Source organism: Polistes dominula, unplaced genomic scaffold (assembly GCF_049000335.1).
Source record: "Polistes dominula isolate Pdom_NZ unplaced genomic scaffold, Pdom_raw_medaka contig_24, whole genome shotgun sequence".
Classification (NCBI taxonomy): Eukaryota; Metazoa; Arthropoda; class Insecta; order Hymenoptera; family Vespidae; genus Polistes; species Polistes dominula.
Window position 1 is genome coordinate 483,696 of NW_028301150.1, and position 21,033 is coordinate 504,728.

General features: G+C 32.2%; 1 protein-coding gene across 2 annotated transcripts in view; it reads right to left on the reverse strand.

Moving 5' to 3' along the window:
• Positions 1 to 5: 5 nt before the first annotated feature.
• The window catches only part of cpx (synaptic transmission protein complexin), a 228,394-nt gene continuing 207,366 nt past the window's right edge, over positions 6 to 21,033 (reverse strand). For both annotated transcript variants that reach the window (XM_015326261.2, XM_015326264.2), the window contains 2 exons: positions 13,692 to 13,821; positions 6 to 12,802 (listed from right to left, as the gene is read on the reverse strand). In XM_015326261.2, coding sequence (XP_015181747.1) covers positions 12,729 to 12,802; positions 13,692 to 13,821 — 204 coding nt within the window. In that variant the 3' untranslated portion in view covers positions 6 to 12,728. The remainder of the gene's footprint in view (positions 12,803 to 13,691; positions 13,822 to 21,033) is intronic.

Genomic DNA, 21,033 nt, shown 5'->3' on the forward strand with positions numbered 1-21,033 from the left:
TCGTATTTGTTGTTGTTTTTTTTTTTTTTTTTTTTTTAATGTAAATAATACTCTTCATCGTCGTCGTTGTCGTCGTCATCATAGTCTTTCGCGTCAATGTATTATAATTTTCTTTTCTCATAATTTTTCTCATGTGTTGCGTGTGTGTTTTCGTTATTATTATTTATCATTACCATTATTATTATTATTATTATTATTATTATTATTATTATTATTATTATTATTATTATTAATATTAATATCATTTTTTTTTCTTTCCTTTTGGTTAAAGATTAGATGCATGAAAGAACACCGACAATATTTTCTATAATCGTATATATTTCATTTGTGTGCAAGTGTGTGTTGTGTCTCTTTGTGTGTTTGTATGCAGAATAAATAAGTGTGTATCGTTGTGTGCACGTCTCCTGATTTGTTTTTCTCTTTAATTTTCTTACTTTTCTTTTAGATTATAGGCCCATCCAAAAAAAAAAATCGATGGTTCATTTGAAACACCAGGAAACCCATTTTATGGAAAGATGCAAGGGACATAAAATAATAACATTCAACAATATGTCGTCACTTGTAAGCTGTCCAACTGAGTGCAGGTGAGAATTCAAAAGCACAGGGGGGTACTTTTTTTGTACGGCATTCTTACCACCGATAGAACCATCGAAAATAATGAGTCACATGAGACACAAAGTTGGAACAAATTTTTTTTGATTTTTCGTCGATTTACCGACGAGGTACAAAATCAAATGACCAAAAAGTACCTTCTCTACCTGTGCTTTTGAATTTTCACCTGCATTCAGTTGAACAGCTTACAAGTGACGACACAGTGCTGAATTTTATTATTTTATGCCCCTGCATCTTTCCATAAAATGGGTTTCCTGGTGTTTACAAATGATTCATCAATTTTTTAGCATGGGTATGTAGTCGATTTATTTTATTTTCTTTTATTTTATTTTTTCATTTTGAAATCGATGTATGTTCATTTTTTTGTAATTATCGAATCTGAAAATTTTACATTGCCTTATAGAAGAATTTATTTTTTACGCAATGTGTCGTTCGTTCGTGTCTCGCGCTTGCTTCCGTTTGCTGAATTGTCGGTTGGTTAATCGTTCATTTTTTTTTTTTTTTTGGTTTTTTAATTAAAGGCTCCACATAATAACGTTTATTATTATTACAGGCATCCGTAATATTGCTTCTTGGTTTTAAACACTAATTTCGAAATGCGTTTGTATGTATTTTTTTTTTTTTTATTTGTTTTATCACTCGCTCATTCATCTTCGTACGAGGATTCATTTTTTTTTTCTACGTATTTTTTTTATAATATACAACGTGACAAATACATCATTCGTTTTAACTATTACATATAAGTGTGAGTAAATACATTGTTATAAGTGTCGCTTGTGTATGTATGTATGTATGTATGTATTGTTAAATGTTTATTAACAAATGGTTTTTTTTTAAAGAGCGAGCGATTGCTTTAATTTACTTTCTTTCTCGATCATCCCCTCTGCTTCGTCTTCATTTCCCATACACGTTCACCGTTTTAATTTCAATTCAAAACACATAGAAAGCGGCCTATCAGGATTCTAATATCAGTTCGTATAAAAAATGTCGCCCAAAAAATCGCACAAGTCCGCTCGAAGCACACATAAGCTAAAACAGAATTCTTCTTATCGAAAGTGGCAGTCGTCGTCGTCGTCGTCCAAAAAAAAAAACCAATGTCATTTATTTATTTCTTTTCTTTTTTCTTCTTTCATCTTCCCTTCTCGGTTATAAATCTTCCCCTCCCCTCCCATCCCTCTCGTTTGCTTTCACCCCCCTCTTATTATTTTTCCGACTGTTTAAGTATCGATCGCAAAATCCTCTTTCTTTTTGTTTTGTTTTGTTTTTTGGCTAAACTAGGCCTACTACATTTGCATCTATTTATTTCTCGTTTGTGTTGGTTTATCTTATTAATCCTTTTCTTTTTGTCTCTCGACAGGCTAACATTTCTTGTTCATCATTCTTTAAATTATTTGTGAATCATTTCATTTATATTTTCCCTTCCCTACCCTTCCCTTCGTTTTGCTAATTTCTGTGTCACGCGAATATATTTATATTTATATTTATTTATATTTATATTTATTTATATTTATATGTATATATATATAATAATAATCATCATATTCATTATCATCATTTATCATTGTCATCATCATCATTATCATCTTCTTGCGTGAGAATAATCATTGTAATAATGTTACATCGATCGCTAATTAAGTTTACAGATTATTACTTTATAATGCGTTGTGTCGTTGTCTCTGAATTAGTCAAATCGGTATATATATATATATATCGCAAAGGTTTACATACGTTGATAAGAATTTGATAAACCTTTTTTTCATATTTGTCTCTTTGTCTCGTTCCACGGCCTATAATTTTTATTACAATTTGTTGTTCTTTTTTTTACTTCATCCTAATCTTTGTCGCAAGTTGCACGATTCAAAATAATAATAATAATAATAATAATAATAATAATAATAATAATAATAATAATAATAATAATAATAATAATAATAATTTCTAAGGCGACATTTAAATACTAATACTAAAAAAGCAAGTTTTACATTGGTGATCTTTCTTACGTGACTATTTACATGATAAAAGAATGAAACATCTCTCAATATAACATTTTTTTTATAATAATAATAATAATAATCATAATAATTATTAATAATAATAATAGTACAATAATTTTAACACTTTGGTGTATTTTTTAATTTAACATTTCTTCTCACTATACACCCTTTCCCTCAAATTTACTTTTTCTCTTTCCTTTAACCACCCCAAGCCCCCTTTTTTATTTTCAAACCTACTTAATAAAATATCTAAACGATGTCATTTTAAATATATCGCGATGCACCCTCGACGAGAATTCATCGTCACGTATTTTTCCTTTTTACAATTTTTCATTGTGTGTTCGTTTTACTTTTTTTTTTTCTCGATTAGTATCGAACCTTGGCACGTGTAACATTTCCGAAATATTAAACGAAAAATTCTGTCGAGGATGAAATGCTATCGTCAACCCCTTTCTTTCTCCTGCCCCCACCCCAACCCACCCACCCTCTACCATATTTTATTTCCTTGCTACTCATTATTTTTTCTTCTTTCTTTCTTTCTTTCTTTCTTTCTTTTCTAAAAATTAGCCACTTATAACTCGATCCTTCAAATTACAAATACCAATCGAGTCTGGCTATAATTTTATGTTTATTAATTTGTTTTTTTTTTTTCTATCTTTTATAATTTTTTTTTCTTTTATTTATTTATCTCTCTTCTTCTTATGTGTGGTTTTCTCTTTTTTTTTCTTTTCTTTTATTCGTTTACTTTTATTTATTTATTCTTTTTTTTTTTGGTTTCAATATCACGTGCCACGTGCCACGCGTAGGCTTAGGGTGGCTGAAGTAACAAGTTACAAAGGACAGAGACAGAAACAGAGAGAGACAGAGAGAGAGAGAGAGAGAGAGACAGAGAGAGGAAAGTATAGTTAATGTGTTGTATAGGAATTGATAGCGATAACGAGATGATCGTCGTCGTTCTCATTTAAAAGATAGTAAAAAGAGAGAAAGACAGAGGAAGATAGAAAGATAGAGAGAGAAAGAAAAATTAATATTAAAAAAGAAAAAAAAAACAAATCGAGAGGATTGCAGTGCGTTCGAGAAGATCGAGAAATCGTTCACTCCTTGTTTTTTATTTTTTTTCAACTTTTATTTATTTATTCTATTTTTATCTCGGTTGTATTGGTTCATGCGTCGTCGTCACGGAAATGCATTTCGATTTTTAATTGGTAAAAAAGAAAAAAAAATAAATAAATAAAGAGAAAAAAAAAGCTATCGGTCAAGGTAATAATTTAATACTCGAACGATTTAACTCTCAACACGAAAAATAAAATAGAAACAAAATGAACAAAAATATAAAAACCCCATACCTCCGCGACCACTACCACCACCACCCAATGAGTGCGTTTTTTTTCGAAGGACGGTACCACGGCAAGTATTTTGTCAAAATTTCAAATGAAAAAAAAAAAAAAATGCCCCGAGTACTCGCGTTATTTATTATCGATTTTCGAACGAAACCATGGTGTGCGGTTTACCTGCGGGTTTCACACATCGAACTAATTACACAAGCACGTGCAATTTAAATCAGTTTTCGATTTAACACACACACATACATATCCACGCATACTTATACATACATAGGCACGTACCGTATGTATACTTCATAAATTTTTCTCGACGAACTAGGTAATTCATTTTTGATTTTATGTATATATGTATGTATGTATCTTCTTTTCTTCTTTATTTTTTTCTGTTCAAATTTCATTTCATTTCGTTTCGTTTCTTCTTCATTTTGATGCCTTTTGAAACCACGACGATCGTTAAGGAAAATTGGCGTGTTTAGCGAGAGGAAAAAGTGTGCTAATTATTTGTCTATAGACTCATTTCGAAACTTACGATCTTTTCTAATCGTTTGAAAAAAATAGCTTCAACTTTTTGCCTTTCGTAGACGAAAATTATTGAGCTGTACTACTTGATGACTTTAGTTAGAGAGATTAAGTTCCCGACCCCTGGACTGATCTCAACCGCATTTTTACATCTACGTTAGATAATTGATTTTCTTTCTTTTATTTATTTAAATTTTTATATGTTGCTCTATTTGGTGTTTTTTTTTTTTTTTTTTTAATTTTATTTCTCTGTCATCTTATGGGGAAAGGAACATAGAGTAGTAGTATTTGTCAATTTCTTGTTTCTTCTTTTACGGTGATTTTTGTTAAATATATTGACACATTGAAACTCGACAAATTCATTAATCGTTGATTAATTATGTTGTTATTTATTTTCTATGATAAATTTGATTATTGTTTTAATCTTGTATTTATTATTTGTTGAAAAGTTTCTCCTTTTTTTTTCTTTTTCTTTTTTCTTTTTTAACGAGCTCGAAGCAAAGAAGAAACCTTCTTATTTACGAATCGAACAACAGACACACACGTTCATTGATTATTTTCTGTCAAGATACAACACAACGACACATGACATTAATAAACAATAATGATTTTAGATAACGGGTACATAGAAGATTGATTTCTCTGCATGTGTATTTATCTTTCTTGTTCTTTTTCTTTTCTTCTTCCTTTCGATGTATTCGATTTATTTTTCTTATTTTATTTCAGATAAAAGTAGATACACGAGCTAGAAATGTTCGACATTTAAAAACACACACTTGCCGAAGAGTACAAGTAGCTAACAACAAATAAAGAAGGAGCAGAGCACGTAGATTGAAATAATAGTTTCTTTCTGTTTCTTTTTTTATAGTTATTACGAGTAGTACATTTCGTACCAATTCTTTTCTTTCTTTTTATTTATTTATTTATTTTTTTTTTTTTTTAGAACGGATGACACATTTTCATTGAACGAGAAACGCCGAAAGATAATAGAAGAGAATTTGTTGTTTTTTTTTTTATTCTCTCTCGAGAAAGCTTCCACGAGTTTTTATTCAACAATTCTATCTCATCGATACAATAATAATAATAACAATAATAATAACAATAATAATAACAACAATTCTCTTAGATTATTATTATTATTATTTTTAATGAAATCTCCCTGATTGATTGGAAGGAAGGGGAAGAAGAGATGGGCGAAGCGATGGTTCTTGACTTTTCTTCTCGTCTCATAACTTAAAGTGGAAAATATTTTTTTATTGAAATTCCACCATTGAGAATTCACCTTTACCCTCGTTAAAAAAAAATTCTTTACATTTGATCTGACAATGTTGAATGATACTTTCCAGAAAAAAGAAAATATTTAACTGTTTTTTTTTTTTATTTCTTTTATTTTATTTATTTTCATTTACGTTTATTCTCGTCGAAGCTTTTCTCGGAATTTTTAATAGATTTAATCACGACACCAACAGACACGATGATAACAGCCTGCCAGAGCGCATGCGGATACATCGAAAGACATCAAAAAAAGAAAAAAGAATAAGAGAGTGTGTGTGAGAGAGAGAGAGAGAGAGAGAGAGATAGTCGAAAGAAATTGAAGAATAATTGTGGATTCATGTGAGTGCATATTTCGGTGTGTAATTAGAATAAAAGTAGACGGAAGAACATTGCGGATAAGCGAAACGTATTTGTGTCAAAAAAAAAAAAATAAACCAAGAGAGAGAGAGAAAGAGAGAGTGAGAGAGGAGACACATATACACAGACACAGATAAAGAGAGAGAGAGAGAGAGAGAGAGAGAAAGTGAGAAAATACGATTAAAAGTTTGAAGTGAAAGCATCTCTAAAGAGCTATTGATTTTTACAATAAGAATATTTTTCATTCGAAACGATCGAAATTCCATTAAAACTAAATTCATTAATTTAACACTTTCACGTCGGATAATTTATATATGTATACTACTTAATTGAAATTTTCATATGTTTATTCTTACGTTCAAAAATGAATTTCTACTACATTTTAATTGCATTTTAATTGCATTTGAAAAATGACAGATCAGTATGCAATATCTTTAAAAAAAAAAAAATTAATAAGAGGTTTATTTATTTTTTCTTGTATGATTCGTATTAGACGTCAAAGTGTTAGAAATCAAGAGCTTAAAGCTCGGAATAACGTTTAAGATTAAAATAAAGTTTCGATCGTTTCTAAATGATCGGCATAGTTCGCGCGTCCTGTTACAATTGACGCCGAATGAAATGTACATACATATAATGACGATGATAATAAGAATAATAACAATAATAACAATAACAATAATAATAATAATAATAATAATAATAAATGCATACATATATATATAGATATATCGAAAAATTCATAAGAGAAAAAGGTATGCGTTAGATTTTTGATCTATTTTATCAATGTACAACATATTATCTTTTGGGTTTGATAATTGACTTGAAGTATACATATATATATATATATATATATATATATATATATATATATATATATATATATATATTTGTTTATGTGTATATATGTATATATATATATATATATAATCTTTGTTGAATCTGATTCCATTAAATCTGAAAGAGTTAGAGAGAAACAGAGAGAGAGAGAGAGAGAGAGAGAGAGAGAGAGAAAGCTATCTTGAAGATTATCATCTGAACCTTTCTGAGAAGTTCGGTGGAAATTCCTTTTGGTTCTTCGAATAGACCTTTGCTCTTTTTACATTTATATTTATTTTTCCCTTTTCTTTTTTTTTTCCTGGCTCCCTTTTAAAAGCGAATTCCATTTTCGTGGATATCCCATTTTCGTGGAATGCGATTTTGCATAAGAAGTAGGAGAGCGTAAATATCCAAGAAGTTTGTTGTTTAAAGTACTTTCAAGTCTTTTGTGGTAGATTTGTTGTTGTTGTTGTTCGTTTCATTTTGGAGGTTTTTTTTGTTTGTGTTTTATTAATTATTCATTCACGAAACATAAGAGAAAATTGGCCAATGAGTGATAGGATACATTGACGTTGACAATTAGAGATAGAGATATAAACATGCAAATAGATTAACGTGGGAGGAAATTTTGTCTTTCAATGATCGCAGTGCCTAGAATTATTTTTTATTCGTAAATGTTCGTCATTATTTTTCGAGAGATCAAGAATTTGAGATAAATCTTCTTTGATATATTTTGTTAAAGAAAAAAAAAGAAAAAAAAACAGAAAAGAAGAAGAAGGAAAATACATTCGTATGCAAATAAATTGTATTGACGCGAGGTTTATTCGGAAATCTGTAAAAGTGTAAAATCGAATTTTCACGAGCGGCACATGTTGGCACGTTCGGGTTCGAGTTTGGGGGGGCGGGATGAGCTTTAAGCTTTCGTCGAAAGTTTTTTCTCTTTCTCTCTCTCTCTCTCTCTCTCTCTCTCTCTCTCTCTATCGTGAGTGTAAAGTCTGGAGGATGGTAGAAAAGTTTTTGGTTTGTTTTTCACGAACAAACAGCTGCCAAGTCAGTACTTACTGACGATGGAAAAATGCAGCACCGGTTTAAAACCTCTTTGTCGTTTTACTTCTTACTCTTGCTCTAACGAAGTACCAAAGGGAGAGAGAGAGAGAGAGAGAGAGAGAGAGAGAGAGAAAAAAAAGCTCAAAGATCGGTACTACTTTGAAATTTTTTCGTAACTTTAGGTTACCGTTGAAAGGAAAAACTCTTAGCCCACCACTACTCCTCCTCTTAGTTTTTTAACTCGGAAAAACTTGTGACCGACTATTTTCCTTCTAACATTTTATACGGTCATCTGCAATTTATTTTTATTTTTATTTTTTTTTTAAACGTCGTACAAAGTTTCGCGAGAATGTCTTAATCAACTTGGATAATGAAAAGAGTTTGGAAAAAGAAAGAAAAAGTTCAATATGTTGATATCATTTGAAAATGATACTTTATCAGTTGAACGTAGGCTCTGCGATCGGAGTTGTTGGGTTGTTTTGATTGTATTTTTATTTTTTTTTTTTAGGTTTTATTTATACATTTATTTCCTCCGTTCTAATAACATCGATTAGTAGTAGTGCGCGTGCATGCAATAAGAACGAACGAACATCTTTGACGTTCGTTACGAGATAGTTTTGAAAAGTTTATAAATTACATCAAGAGAGATAGAAACACGTAGATCTTTTTTTGTTTTTTGTTTTTTTTTTTTTTTATTGGTATCTATTATAAAAATCGTTGAACGATTTTGAGTTTTTTTTTTTTTTCAAGCGTAAACTACGTCCACGTAAAGCCAAACATGCGCGTTCTGAACATCGAATAGATTTTTACTTTTTTTTTTTCTTTTACTTTTTTCTTCTTTTTGATTTTTATATCATTTTTGTTGTTGTTGTTGTTGTTGTTGTTGTTGTTACTTGGAAAGAAGGCCTCCTTCTCGACTCGTCATATTATTTTTTTTTGGTATTACAAAGTTCGCCAAGATAACAAAAAAATGTATACTTCGTTTAAAAATGTATTTCGTTAGAATTAACAAAGTTTCTCAAACGATTTGTAAACATTTTTTTTTTATTATTATTGCCGAACTTTGCATTTCTCGAACTTGCACATTAATTTTTTCTTGTTGTTCTCTTCAATTTTTGTTTGTTTCTTTAGATTGTACAATATAAGTAAACGTTATAATTGTAAACAATTTAGTTTTTTTTTTTTCATTATTACGAGAAAATCGTTTTACGTCACGAAAATCGTTATATCTTTTCTCTCTTCTTTTCATTCTTTTTTCTTTTTCTTTGTTTTGTTTTGGTTTTCTTCTATTTTCCTCGATCTCGTTTTTCTGTATATAATCATACGTGTAATGATACACGTATTGTACGGCGATTTACGGCTCGCGTGTCGGGAATTTGTCAAGAATTGAAATTTCATTTTTCGATAAGCAGTATAAGACTGTAAGGCTTCAAACGATGGTCCTTGTTGCTTCGAATCAACGCGGTTTTAGGGTCGGCGATGAAGTTCGACAGTTTTAGGACAGGTGCCTAAAAAGACAGAGAGAGAGAGAGAGAGAGAGAAAGAGAGAAAGAGAGAAAGGAAGGAAAGAAAAGAAGAATTAGAATTAGAAGAAGAAGAAGAAGAAGAAGAAGAAAAGAAAGAAACTGTGCTCTAGGACAGATCGGGGAGAATCCGTATTTTTCACTTTTTTTTTTTTTTATAATCGTTTCTTAATTTTTTTCTTTTTTTTTGTTTAGACTTTTGTCTAAAGAACAACACATTCCACTTTTTTTTTTTTTACCTTTTTTTCGTTTTTTTTTTTTTTAAATCTTTTTATTATAATTTTTTGTCTTCTCTTTAATATTCTTCGGGTAGTAGTAACATCGAGAGGAACGACATCGAAAATAAAAAAATACTTTATCGTCTTTTCCATCCTCCGTAGAAAAACTGTTTTTTTTTTTTTTTTTTTTTTTTACCTGTGTGTCATTTTATTTTATTTTATTTTTTTTTTTATCTTTTTTTTGGTAATATTTTCCTTTTTTTTTCCCCTTTCCTGTAAATTCCCCCTTTTCTTTTTTTTCTACTTTTCTTTCCTATATTAATTCTCCTACTACCATAGCCGTGTTTTTTTTTTGTTTTTTTAATCGTTTTACACAAATTATCTTTATGCGTTTCGTTACGCCAATGAAATAACAACAAACATATTGTAAATATCGAAAAGAGTTTTTAACCACAAGCATGTTTTCTTTCATTATTTTCTTATCCTTCCAAAGCCGGCGGTCTCGATGCTCTTCTGATCATCGCATCCACTTCTTCTTCTTCTTCTTCTTCTTCTTCTTTGTTTTTACTTTCAATTAATTAACAAACTATGAGGAAGAAAGTGAGAGATAGAAAGAAAACGTTTTGGTCGAAAAAAATAAAAATCAAAAAAATCACATCATTTGGACGGATGGGAAAAGAGCAAAGGTCTGCCGGTTTGGATTATTCATCGTCATCTCATTTTTGTATTCAATTTTCATTGTCTCTCGTTCCTTTAATTATCCTTTTTTTTATTTTTCTGTTCGTTCAATCGATTTTTTTCGTTCAATTTCGTGGCCCTCGATCCTCTCGTGGCTTATAACTCGTTGCTAACTACGAATACGATTTAATTATTATTATTTAACCTCCCCCTGCCTCTTCGTTTCTAATCTCATTATTTATTGAAACAGCCGTGTCGCACGAAATCTACCAACTACATAACTCTTGTCTGTGTTAATATCTGTGTATATGTGTTTATGTGTACGTGTATGTGTGTTTGTTGCGTGTGATTAGTGTCAAGTGTTTTCTATTCTTTTTTTTTTGTTGTTATTCTTTTTACTCTTTTTTTTTTTTTAATCATTTTATTATTATTTTTTTTTTCTCATTGTTCTTTCTACTGGCGGTAGATTAAAACCACCATTTTCAAAAAATTCGCTAAAAACTTAATTGCTAAATATATGTATCTCGTGTTATAAATATTAATTTTCGCTTTTTTCTATTCTTCTTCTTCTTCTTCGTCTTCTTCTTCTTCTTCTGCACTTTTTCTTTTTCTTTTCTTTTCTTTTTCTATTCGTTCGTTTCTTCTCTTCTTAAAAAAAAAAAAAAATAAAAAAAAACAGCTCATCTTTTTTGCCCTTGCCTCGTCGCATTTGTATCGTCGATTTATTTAGGACGATTTTGATTGATAGAGAAAAAAAAGAAAGAGAGATTGAGAGAGAGAGAGAGAGAGAGAAAGAAAAATAGAACAATGATCGTTTTTTTTTTTTTCCCTTACGAACCCCTTTTTTCTTCTTCTCATTTTTGTTATTCGATTCAATCATGAATCAGAAAAATATCCAATCGATATTCGTAACGAAATATCCCATCATCATGGTTTCGATGTTGATCCAAATTTTTCTAAAATCCACCAAAATAAATCGAAAAAGAAGACAATTCAAGAAACAAAGATAAAAATACCAATTTCTTTTCATCGATCTCTCGTTCATAAACGACTATGTGTATGTCTCTTCTCTTTCTCTCTCTCTCTCTCTCTCTCTTTCTCTCTCTCTCTATTTCTCTTTTTCTTTTTATTTTTTTCCTTCTCTTTTTGTTTGAATTTTGTCGAAGACGTGACACGTAAACGAATCGTCGAAAATTCGTCTTCTTCACTGACTCGTTCTACCCTTCTCTTTCACACGAACAATGAGTGAGAAAGAGAGAAAGAGAGAGAGAGGAAAATACGTTTTTTTTTCTAACTCTCCTCCCTTCATCCCTTTGTTCCTCTTCCGGTCTTCCTTTAACCCTGTTACGCTCACGTATCAGGCTCTTGTTTCCGTTTTCCGCTTTCGTCTTGAAATTTTATCGACTAATCGTTTTCAACCATTTCACCCTCTTACCTTTGTCAGCATACACGTGTTACACTTATCCCTTATTTCGTAAAATTCAAAATGTTCAAAGAAAAAGAAAAGAATAAATGAATAAATAAAAAGAGAGTGAGAGTAAGAGTGAGAGAGAGAGAGAGAGAGAGAGAGAGAGAGAGAGAGAGAGAAAGATAGAGAGTAAAACATAAAATCAAATCAAATATAAAAAAAAGAAAAGAAAAAGTTAACACACACACACGCACGCACGCACGCACACACGCACATACGATGATAAAAATGTATTCTCCTTAATATTTCGTGTGTGTCCCTTTTTTTTCTTTTTCTATTTCGTCTCTCCTCTTGTATTTTTCCCTTCGACGTTGAGGAAAAAGACGCGAATCGATCTTGGATAATAACTCGAAGCACTTGTCTTTCCTTTTCTCTCCCAAAAGGTTAACGCGATTGACCTTGAACTTTCTTTCTCTCTCTCTCTCTCTCTTTCTCTCTTTCTCTCTTTCTCTTTCTCTCTCTCACACACACTTCTTTTCTCCCTTTTTCCGGGCGCGCGGGTGTTTCGCTCTCTTTCCAACGTTCTCTCTTCGAAGGTCGAGTAACGATGGTTGTGTTGGACGACACGCTCGAATCGATTTACGTACGGCGCGGCAAATGCGACCAAGACGCAACCTTTCTCTTCCCATCCCCCAACCCCCTCCCACTTCTCCACCCTTCCATCATTCCCTTCCTCTTATTTCCTCATTCCTTTTTCCCCATCCTCTTCCTCCTCCTCCTCCTCCTCCTTCTCTGCTCAGTTCACCAACAGTTGTTGTAGTAGTAGTATTAGTAATAATAGTAGCTTCTCTTCTGCATTTTCCACCCATCCCCCCATCGTCCTCTTTCACGATGACACACGATGTCGCGCTCGCCGTCCGTTTGATGCACCCGTAGGCTCATTGGAGGCTGCACTTACTTTCGATTTGCGTTTTGATGTCCATCACGTGCGTCTCTAACACGTTCTTCAGTTCTGAAACACAAGGAATATGCAATACCGATTATCCTTGTAATAGAATATAGTCCTATATAATCCTAGGTAATATCAATAAAAGGGATTGATAATTTATTAATTAGGTGTTCGCGAGGAATGATCGAACATTTTGGTATTTTTGTTTTATCCGAGAAATAGACAACCCCTAATGTATATACGTGGATGAATATGTTTTCATCACATCTGTTCTCAAATCATCTCCCATTCTAAAGAAGTTTTCACTTGAAAAATCTGTTTCCCTTTAGTTAGAATCCTTTGGTTTGTTAGAACAATCTCTCTTCACGGTTCGCAGAACAATGTTAGGCACACGACATTGACTCTAACTCTGTAACTTTCTCTCTCACGTTAGATTCGTTCGTGGGTGGTATTGCTTGTTCGAATCCTCGAGGCGGTTTCTGTTTGATTTCTAGCCACGGCTCGTTAACCTCTCATCGATCAAGTCAGTCAGCTCTACTTCCCTCCCTTCCCCTCCTCCCCACCTTTCCCTCTTCCCTATTCCGGAAACTCAGTGGCACACATTAATTCCTTGCCGTACAATTCGCTCGATATCCTTCCTATGAATTTGCGTACCCCTTTCACACCACCCTTACGATAACCATCACCATCTCGATCCATTATTTACAACGACGACATTTCGACTTTGAACGAGGTAAATATTTCATTCGGTTTAAACTTATCGAGTATTCGCGTCTGTGTTCGTTAGTTTTATGAAAAATTCAACATCTTTTTTGCGAGTCTGGAGAAATTATTATCGCGAACAATTGTAAGAACCGAGATTGATGGAAATTTGATGTTTTTTTTAGATTTTCCGAGAGAGAAATACTTGATTGAATTTAAAATAATAAGAAGAAAAAAGTAGATAACGTACTCGTTAACTCGTCTTCGTCTTCAGCTTCAGCCTCGGCTGCCAATTCCTCTGGCGTTTTCTTCTTTCGCATCAAAGGATTCGGCTCCTCTTGCGGCATTTCTTGAATCTCTTCTCGCTTCTTTATGTTATACTGCAAAAGTCAATATATTATCGGAGATTAAACAAATGAAAACAAAAGTGAGGGTGCAGTTAGCAGTTAATTACAAATAAAACTCGAAAAAAAAAATAGAACGTGTTCTTCTGCTCCTATTAAACCAAAGCTATAAATTTGTGTTTGTGTTATTTTTTCGTATTGTTCAGTTAATTAAAATCTACACATACACACATATATATATATTTTCACAAACAGTATATATATATGTATATATATATGTGTAAATAGAGTTAGTCAATAATTGTCAAGAGAGAAGTTAACTTCATCAATTACCTTTGAAACAAAACAAATACTCTTTCCCAAAACTATCGAGTCAAATTGATGCCGACAGTTGTTGAATGGTCAGGGTATATACAATATATCGTGCGTGTACAGTGAGTCTCAGGATTGTTCGTGCCCACTGTTCCTACTGTTAATTGGAAATACGGTATTTGTTTCTAATACAAAAGATACAAAATCAAAATACAAGTGATTATTTTTCTAAGTATTACTTCATTGACCATATCTTGCCAGATCAAATTATATCAATAAACACATATCTATAAATATATCTCGGAAAATACGAATCGTTTGATATTAAACATAGATCATAGACGTTAAGTCCGTTAATTCATCTGATTTTCATCCATCGGCTGTTCCATTGATTGGTCAGCTTAATATCAATAATTAAACGGATCGTTGCATTAGAGCTAATGCATTATGTTCACCTCAACTGTCTTAATCTCTATTTATCTATCTATCTATCTATCTGTATCACCCTGACCATCATCCTCTTTCTCTTTCTATCTTTCCGACCTTTCACCCATTATTGTCACATTTATCAATAGCACGATAATTCAGTGTATTTTGTCGGAATAAACGAAGACCATGCACAAACTTTTTTTTATGATAATAATATTTGTTTGAAATACAAAGCTAATATCTTTCGTTTAGTTGAGAGAAAATATTTGAAAGAAGGATAGAGGTAGTCTCGTATCAATCTAATTTTGTCACGTGCGCATTTTGCCGTGCGCTTTTTTCTTCACCTAGCTCGTAGATATCTAAACGATATTTCTAAAGTGTCAAGAAAAATAGAATGTTCGGTTAGAAAAATGAGAGATATTCTTTTAGAAATGCATTTATCTTATCTAAAAATCGGTCAGACAATTTTTGAAATACTATTTTTCCAATTGTAGTGCACATATCTATACATATACATTTGTTTCTTTTGTCGTCTATATTTTTCCTCTCGAATTACGATAATATGAGAATGATGGGTGTCATGTTTCTGACACTAACGGTCACTTTTCTAGTATCTCTCGTACGTTTATTTGCCAACAGCTGCACTAACGAGTATGAGATCTGGTTATACAAATACATATATATATATATATACATATAGGGAGATGTATGAAGAGAAAGAAAGACAAGGAGAGAGAGAGAGAGAGAGTGTGTGTGTGTGTGTGTGTGTGAGAGAGAATAACAGGAACGTTAATATATATTACGAGAGAACACGTACTAGCATCCATCGGATGATGCTTTGTATTGTAGGGTACTCTTGTGGTAGACAATGAGCTCGATTGCGGTACAAGCTGGACACGTCATTGGTAGTACAAGTACCAAACGTTGTGCGTTTATACATGTATAGTAGGTACTATTATGTGCTGTACCAATGTGTCGTGTTACATTCCGCGATATATGCGAAATTCGCATACGTATTGCGACTGTGGAATGGAGAACATTGACTTTACACCTTTATCCCATTATTATACCATTTTTCCCTTAAATCTTCCTTTTCATTGAGAATAGTATTTCGATTGGAATGATTATGTGTAATAAAATTAATGGTGCGGTTTATCTGACGATTTACTTTTGAAAAAAATATTCTTTTTACAAGTGTTGGTTATCAAAGAGTTGTACCACCCTCTCTCTCTCTTTCTTTCGTAAAAATTCGTGTAAGGGGAGGGCGGGGGGGGGATCGATGTTGCCGATGTAAAATATCGACGTGTACTTTAATTAAAAATCTGTCCAAGTCGTTCAACGAAACGAGGTCGACCCTTTCCCGTCGATCTATATAACACGAACGGCTAATTGTAGTAGTTCTAACGATAACATCTCAAACAAAACGAAACGAAATGAAACACAGTATTGCATATAGTCAGATTATGTCCAACGAGAGATCGGTTTAGGTCAATTTTTTCGTTTCCTATTATTTTATGTATACGTTGAGAAATATTCGTTAATAATACAAACCCATAGGTAACGGGAATACAATTTTCGAGGAAATACTCGGTGGTTTGTGCTACGAAAATGCATTTAAATCATTTCCTCGTAAACAGCTGAGCGTGTATCGTTGTACACGAAGAGTGTAATGGTACTTTATTAGTATTCACATGGTTATCTCTCTCTCTCTTTTTCTCTTTTTCTCTTTTTTTTCCTGTATATTCCTTGCAATCAAGCTGATTGTCACGTGAGTCCCGGAAAATGCTTCTACCACGCGACCGAATACTACAGTTATTTGTAAATTGTTCGTTAACGGTAAAAGGATTTCGTTTAAATTTGTATTCCGATTGTTGATAGGCGGAGAGAGAGAGAGAGAGAGAGAGAGAGAGAGAGAGAGAGAGAGAGAGAGGGGAATGGTAAAAAATCATCCGTTGGTTGTTTTTTATCTCTCTCTCTCTCTCTCTCTCTCTCTTTTTTCGGCTCGCCCCGGTAATTTCGTTAAATGGACGCTCCTTTCTCTCTCTCTCTTCTCTCGGTGGCGAGAGAAGTAGAGGAGGAAGCCGGAAATTAAACGGGGATTTAAATGTAACGCTTAAATGTTCTCGCCCTGTGAAAATATTAGTATTCGTATCTGTGTGCCTATTCGTTGATTCATCTATCTATCCGTATTTTTACAGACATACAGACACACACACACACACATACACATATACACAGACAGTAATATCGTTTGAAATTTTATTCATCCTCCAGATGGGAATTGAAAAAGAATTTGCTTGATCGTTCGTTCGTTCGTTCGTTCGTTCGTTCGTTCGTTTTTAATCGTTAATTAATATTTTTTTTCAATTAACTTTACACATTTGAAAATAATTTTCTCAGTTGTAATAGGGTAGTAAATGATTATATCATCGTATTATAATATTTCAAAGGAAAGAACAACAACTGGAGGTGTGTGTGTGTGTGTGTATAACCTTTTTCATTTTTAATCTGGGGATTAAAAATGCTAAAAGAGGGTTACGTTATTGTTATCCTACTTAAATGATTAAATTCAAATAAATGTTCTGATTTATGCATCGGATTTAACGATTTCCGATGAGCCCTGCAACGAATATCTACTCAATTTTCGTCTAAATTGGAAGTAAGCTCACGTAAAATGATGGTAGCAAAGCGAATGAAAACGAACGGACGACATCCCGTATCAATTATACTCTATCGTTTCAATTGAATATGCAAATTAATTACGTTACATGGCACGAAGTTTCTATCCGATCATTTCACAGCCGTAACAAAATGTTATGAGGCGATTAATAAACGATATCGATATCATTACTCTCGTTACTATTGGCGAATATGATTTTTGGCATTGATACATTCTAATCGATATCAATGTGGTCGTTTTCCGATGACAAGTGAAGTAAAATAATCAGTATTGCATTAACGCACGTAGATCGTATATCGGAATTTTTAACTATACACATTTAACGTCGTGAGAAATACCGGATCATCGACGATACGTCGTTTTATCATGTACACTCGGATATAAACAATTTCCAATTAACCATGATAAATAAAATATATATCAAATTCGTCGAAATAAAACTATCACATTTGGAACAATATGAACTTGAGCATTAAAAATATCATTTTTAACTCGTAGTTCGTTTGATTATAGATCTCGATCGATCGTTTGATAACTTGCATCGAGATCAAGTTCACTCTTTTGTTGTAACTATTGGCAAATAATTTGACTACGTGTTATACCACAAACAACTATTCTCGAGTAATTGCTTTTTTTTTGTTCGTACAAGTTCAATTTACGTTTCACGATACAAGTTCCCAAATGGGAAGGGAGGAAAGATGATCAAGACTATAAGGAATTTGGAATCAAAAGTATTTACACAAGTATACGTTCGTAATAATTAAGAATTAAAATTATTGTCAATAATCATGCGATATATCCTGAAAGAAATAGGATACGAAGAACCACGACACTTAATAATAATAATAATAATAATAATAATAATGTCATATATTTATAGTTTCCATTATAATTCGACTAATGTTACATAGTGTAACTAAAACGTTGATACTAATAAATTATAAGTCCAATAAGTATCAGAAGCTATTATTGATTTAAGCTTGACTTTGACATCTCATTAAGTATTAAATTAAGCGACACTTTGTAATATAAGTGGTCCTAACTTCGTTGAACGCGAGCGGGGCTCCTTAAGTACTTTCACGGCTGGTCGGGCGAACGTCTTAAAAGGAGTCAGCCTGACTCTATTAGGAAGTCGCCATATTGAATGCAGGGACTCCCTACTAGAGTCAATTTGACCCCAGTTAAGTTCAATCTTCTTTCTTCCTATTTTCTTCTTCTCGAATACCGGCACAGCAGTCCATCCTTCTTCTTGTCCCTTTTTCGTCCTTCTTCTTCCTCTTCTTCTTCTTCTTCTTCTTTCACTTTTTTTTCCTTTTTCTTCCGTTTTCTTCTTCTTCATTCCCCCCTTTTTTTCCACCCCACCCTTCCCCCTTTCCCTTTTCTCTTCCTAAACATTAGCTTCGACACCTAGTAGGAAGAGATATAACCCGGTGTTAAACATGGTGTGAGACGATCGATCGGTACGATCTTAATTACAACGTTGGAAAGTTAATCACCCTCATTGGACACATTTATGCACTTCTCTATCGATCCTACAGTCTCATTTTACACGCGTATCTTTGCTTAACTCTTTTCTTTTTTTTTTTTTTTTTTTTTTTTTAATGGAAGAAAATATTTTGCCCTTTGAGAGACGCGACACCTTTTTGGTAGATTTTCGTCTTTTCCTTTTTTATCGTTCGCCGATTTTATTTCAAGAGATTTCCACGGTTACAAAGCTGATATTTTGTTGTTCGTCGAATGGAAAAAAAAAAAAAAAGAAAAATAAAAAGAAACACCGATGCAAGGTAAATTTTCGTTTTTTTTTTTTTTTTTTTTTTTACAAAAAGAAAGAAACGAATTGTTCTCTCAAATATAATTAAACAACGTTTACTTTAATTAGTTAACTCTCTTTTCAATTTGAGCTTGTAGTTCAATTAAGTAAGTGCCATATACTTACAGGTTACTCCTAGTTCCATTTTTTAACCTGAAATATTCGTTAATTTTTATCTCTGTGAAGGAAGAAGAAGAAGAAGAAGAAGAAGAAGAAAAGTTCAAGATAATATTGTCTTGTTTGAAAAGATAAGAAAAGAAAAGAAAAGAAAAGAAAAATAGTGAAATGTAATTTCTTTTTCTTACCTGAAAAAAATCTTCGCTCTTATTAAATTTCACTATCACTTGATGATAGAAGAAAGAGAGAACTAGACGAACAAATTTGATAAGATTTTCTTACATTTCTCTTACTTCTACCCTTTTTTTTCTTTTTTTCTTTCTTTGTTCTCTTCTTCTTATTTTCATTTTTGACAAATAACGTCAAAGAGAACTCAAACGCATTTTCAAACGATTTAAACTCGCGTTATTTCGATTCTTGTGCATTCGTACGATTTGCGATATCCATTCACACTTTCTCCTTCCCTCCCTTTCTTTCTTTCAATTTCATTCTTTCTGATTTTTGTCTACCCTTCTCATAGCTTCCTTTTAGAAACGAATTTTCTTCTGCCATTTTATTGACACCAGTCAGCGTTCCCGAGACACGTCGATGTTTCCACGGGTCATGAATTTGCGAAATTGGAAAGCTGTCTGTCTCATCTTTTCCTATATTTCGCCTACCTACTATCATCCCAACTCCCAAACCCTTCCAACCTTTCTTTTTTCATCCTTCTCCCTCGCGAATTTTTCTTTTGCTTTATATACTCGAGTAGTTCCCTTTTGTCGATTCATAGGCTTTTGCTTGCTGTCTGTTTGTCTGTCTGTCTGTCCTGTCTGTCTGTCTGTGACTCGAGCAAAGAAGGCAAAGAGAATGCAAAGCACGACAAAACTTTTTCTAAATTCTTACAATATTTCCTAACTTTTGAATACTACTCGTAGATATGTAGGTTCACTAGTTTCTTATTTCTAACAATATTTTAAATCTCTTTTCTATTTTCTTTTTTTTTTTTTTTCTTTACACACATGTGTAACACGTGTACACGCATACGTATGAATTATTTATTAGATGCAATAAATAGAAATGAATATTTTTATTCATGTTTTTTTATATAATAAATCATTGAATCATAATTTAATTGATAAAAAAGTAAAAACGTGATGACAAATCATTTGAAATGAAAAGAAAAAATTTCTCTTCGTTTTATCAAGGTATATATATATATCATAAAAATGAATTTGAAAAAAAAAGAGAAAAAAAAAAGAAAAAACATTACAGGCAGTGTCGGTGGAAACGAATAACTGCGAGAATTTCGTATCTTTTGACATGCGAAGGATACAATTCATTTCAAGCGCCCTTATCCTTTATCTTTTTCAATGTTTTACTTGAAGAAATATCAGGTTGTTGGCGTTTTTCACGTAGCTTTTATGAACCTCGTGCTTGTGATAAAAAAAAAAAAGTTTGCCTGCACTAAAACACATTTTATTGCTTTCGTCAATGTTTTATGTGTGGGTTTTTCTTTTTCTTTCTTTCTTTATTGTTCTTATTGTTGCAGGTATATATATATGCAACACACACGAGTGTTAAGCACCGAGTTAGTATACTCACATTTTTAAAACTCAGCAAAAGGCATCTCCTCATCGATCGACCTTGTTCGAACGCGATCGGTTGCGAAGATATTTAAATTCAATAAGGCTTCGCGTTTATCAGTCTTCCGTAATTTGCGTTAGGGTTTGTCGCTTAGGTTATAAATAAATAAATAAGGAAAGAAAAATTGTATCGATGAATATTTGTCACATATTTTGTTAGTATGTAAACATTATAAGTAGATATTAATTATTATTAAAAAGAATTATTGATTATTTGTCCAATTAGGATTTACTTTTGATATTTCTTTTTTTTATATTATTTGATCGTGTAATTT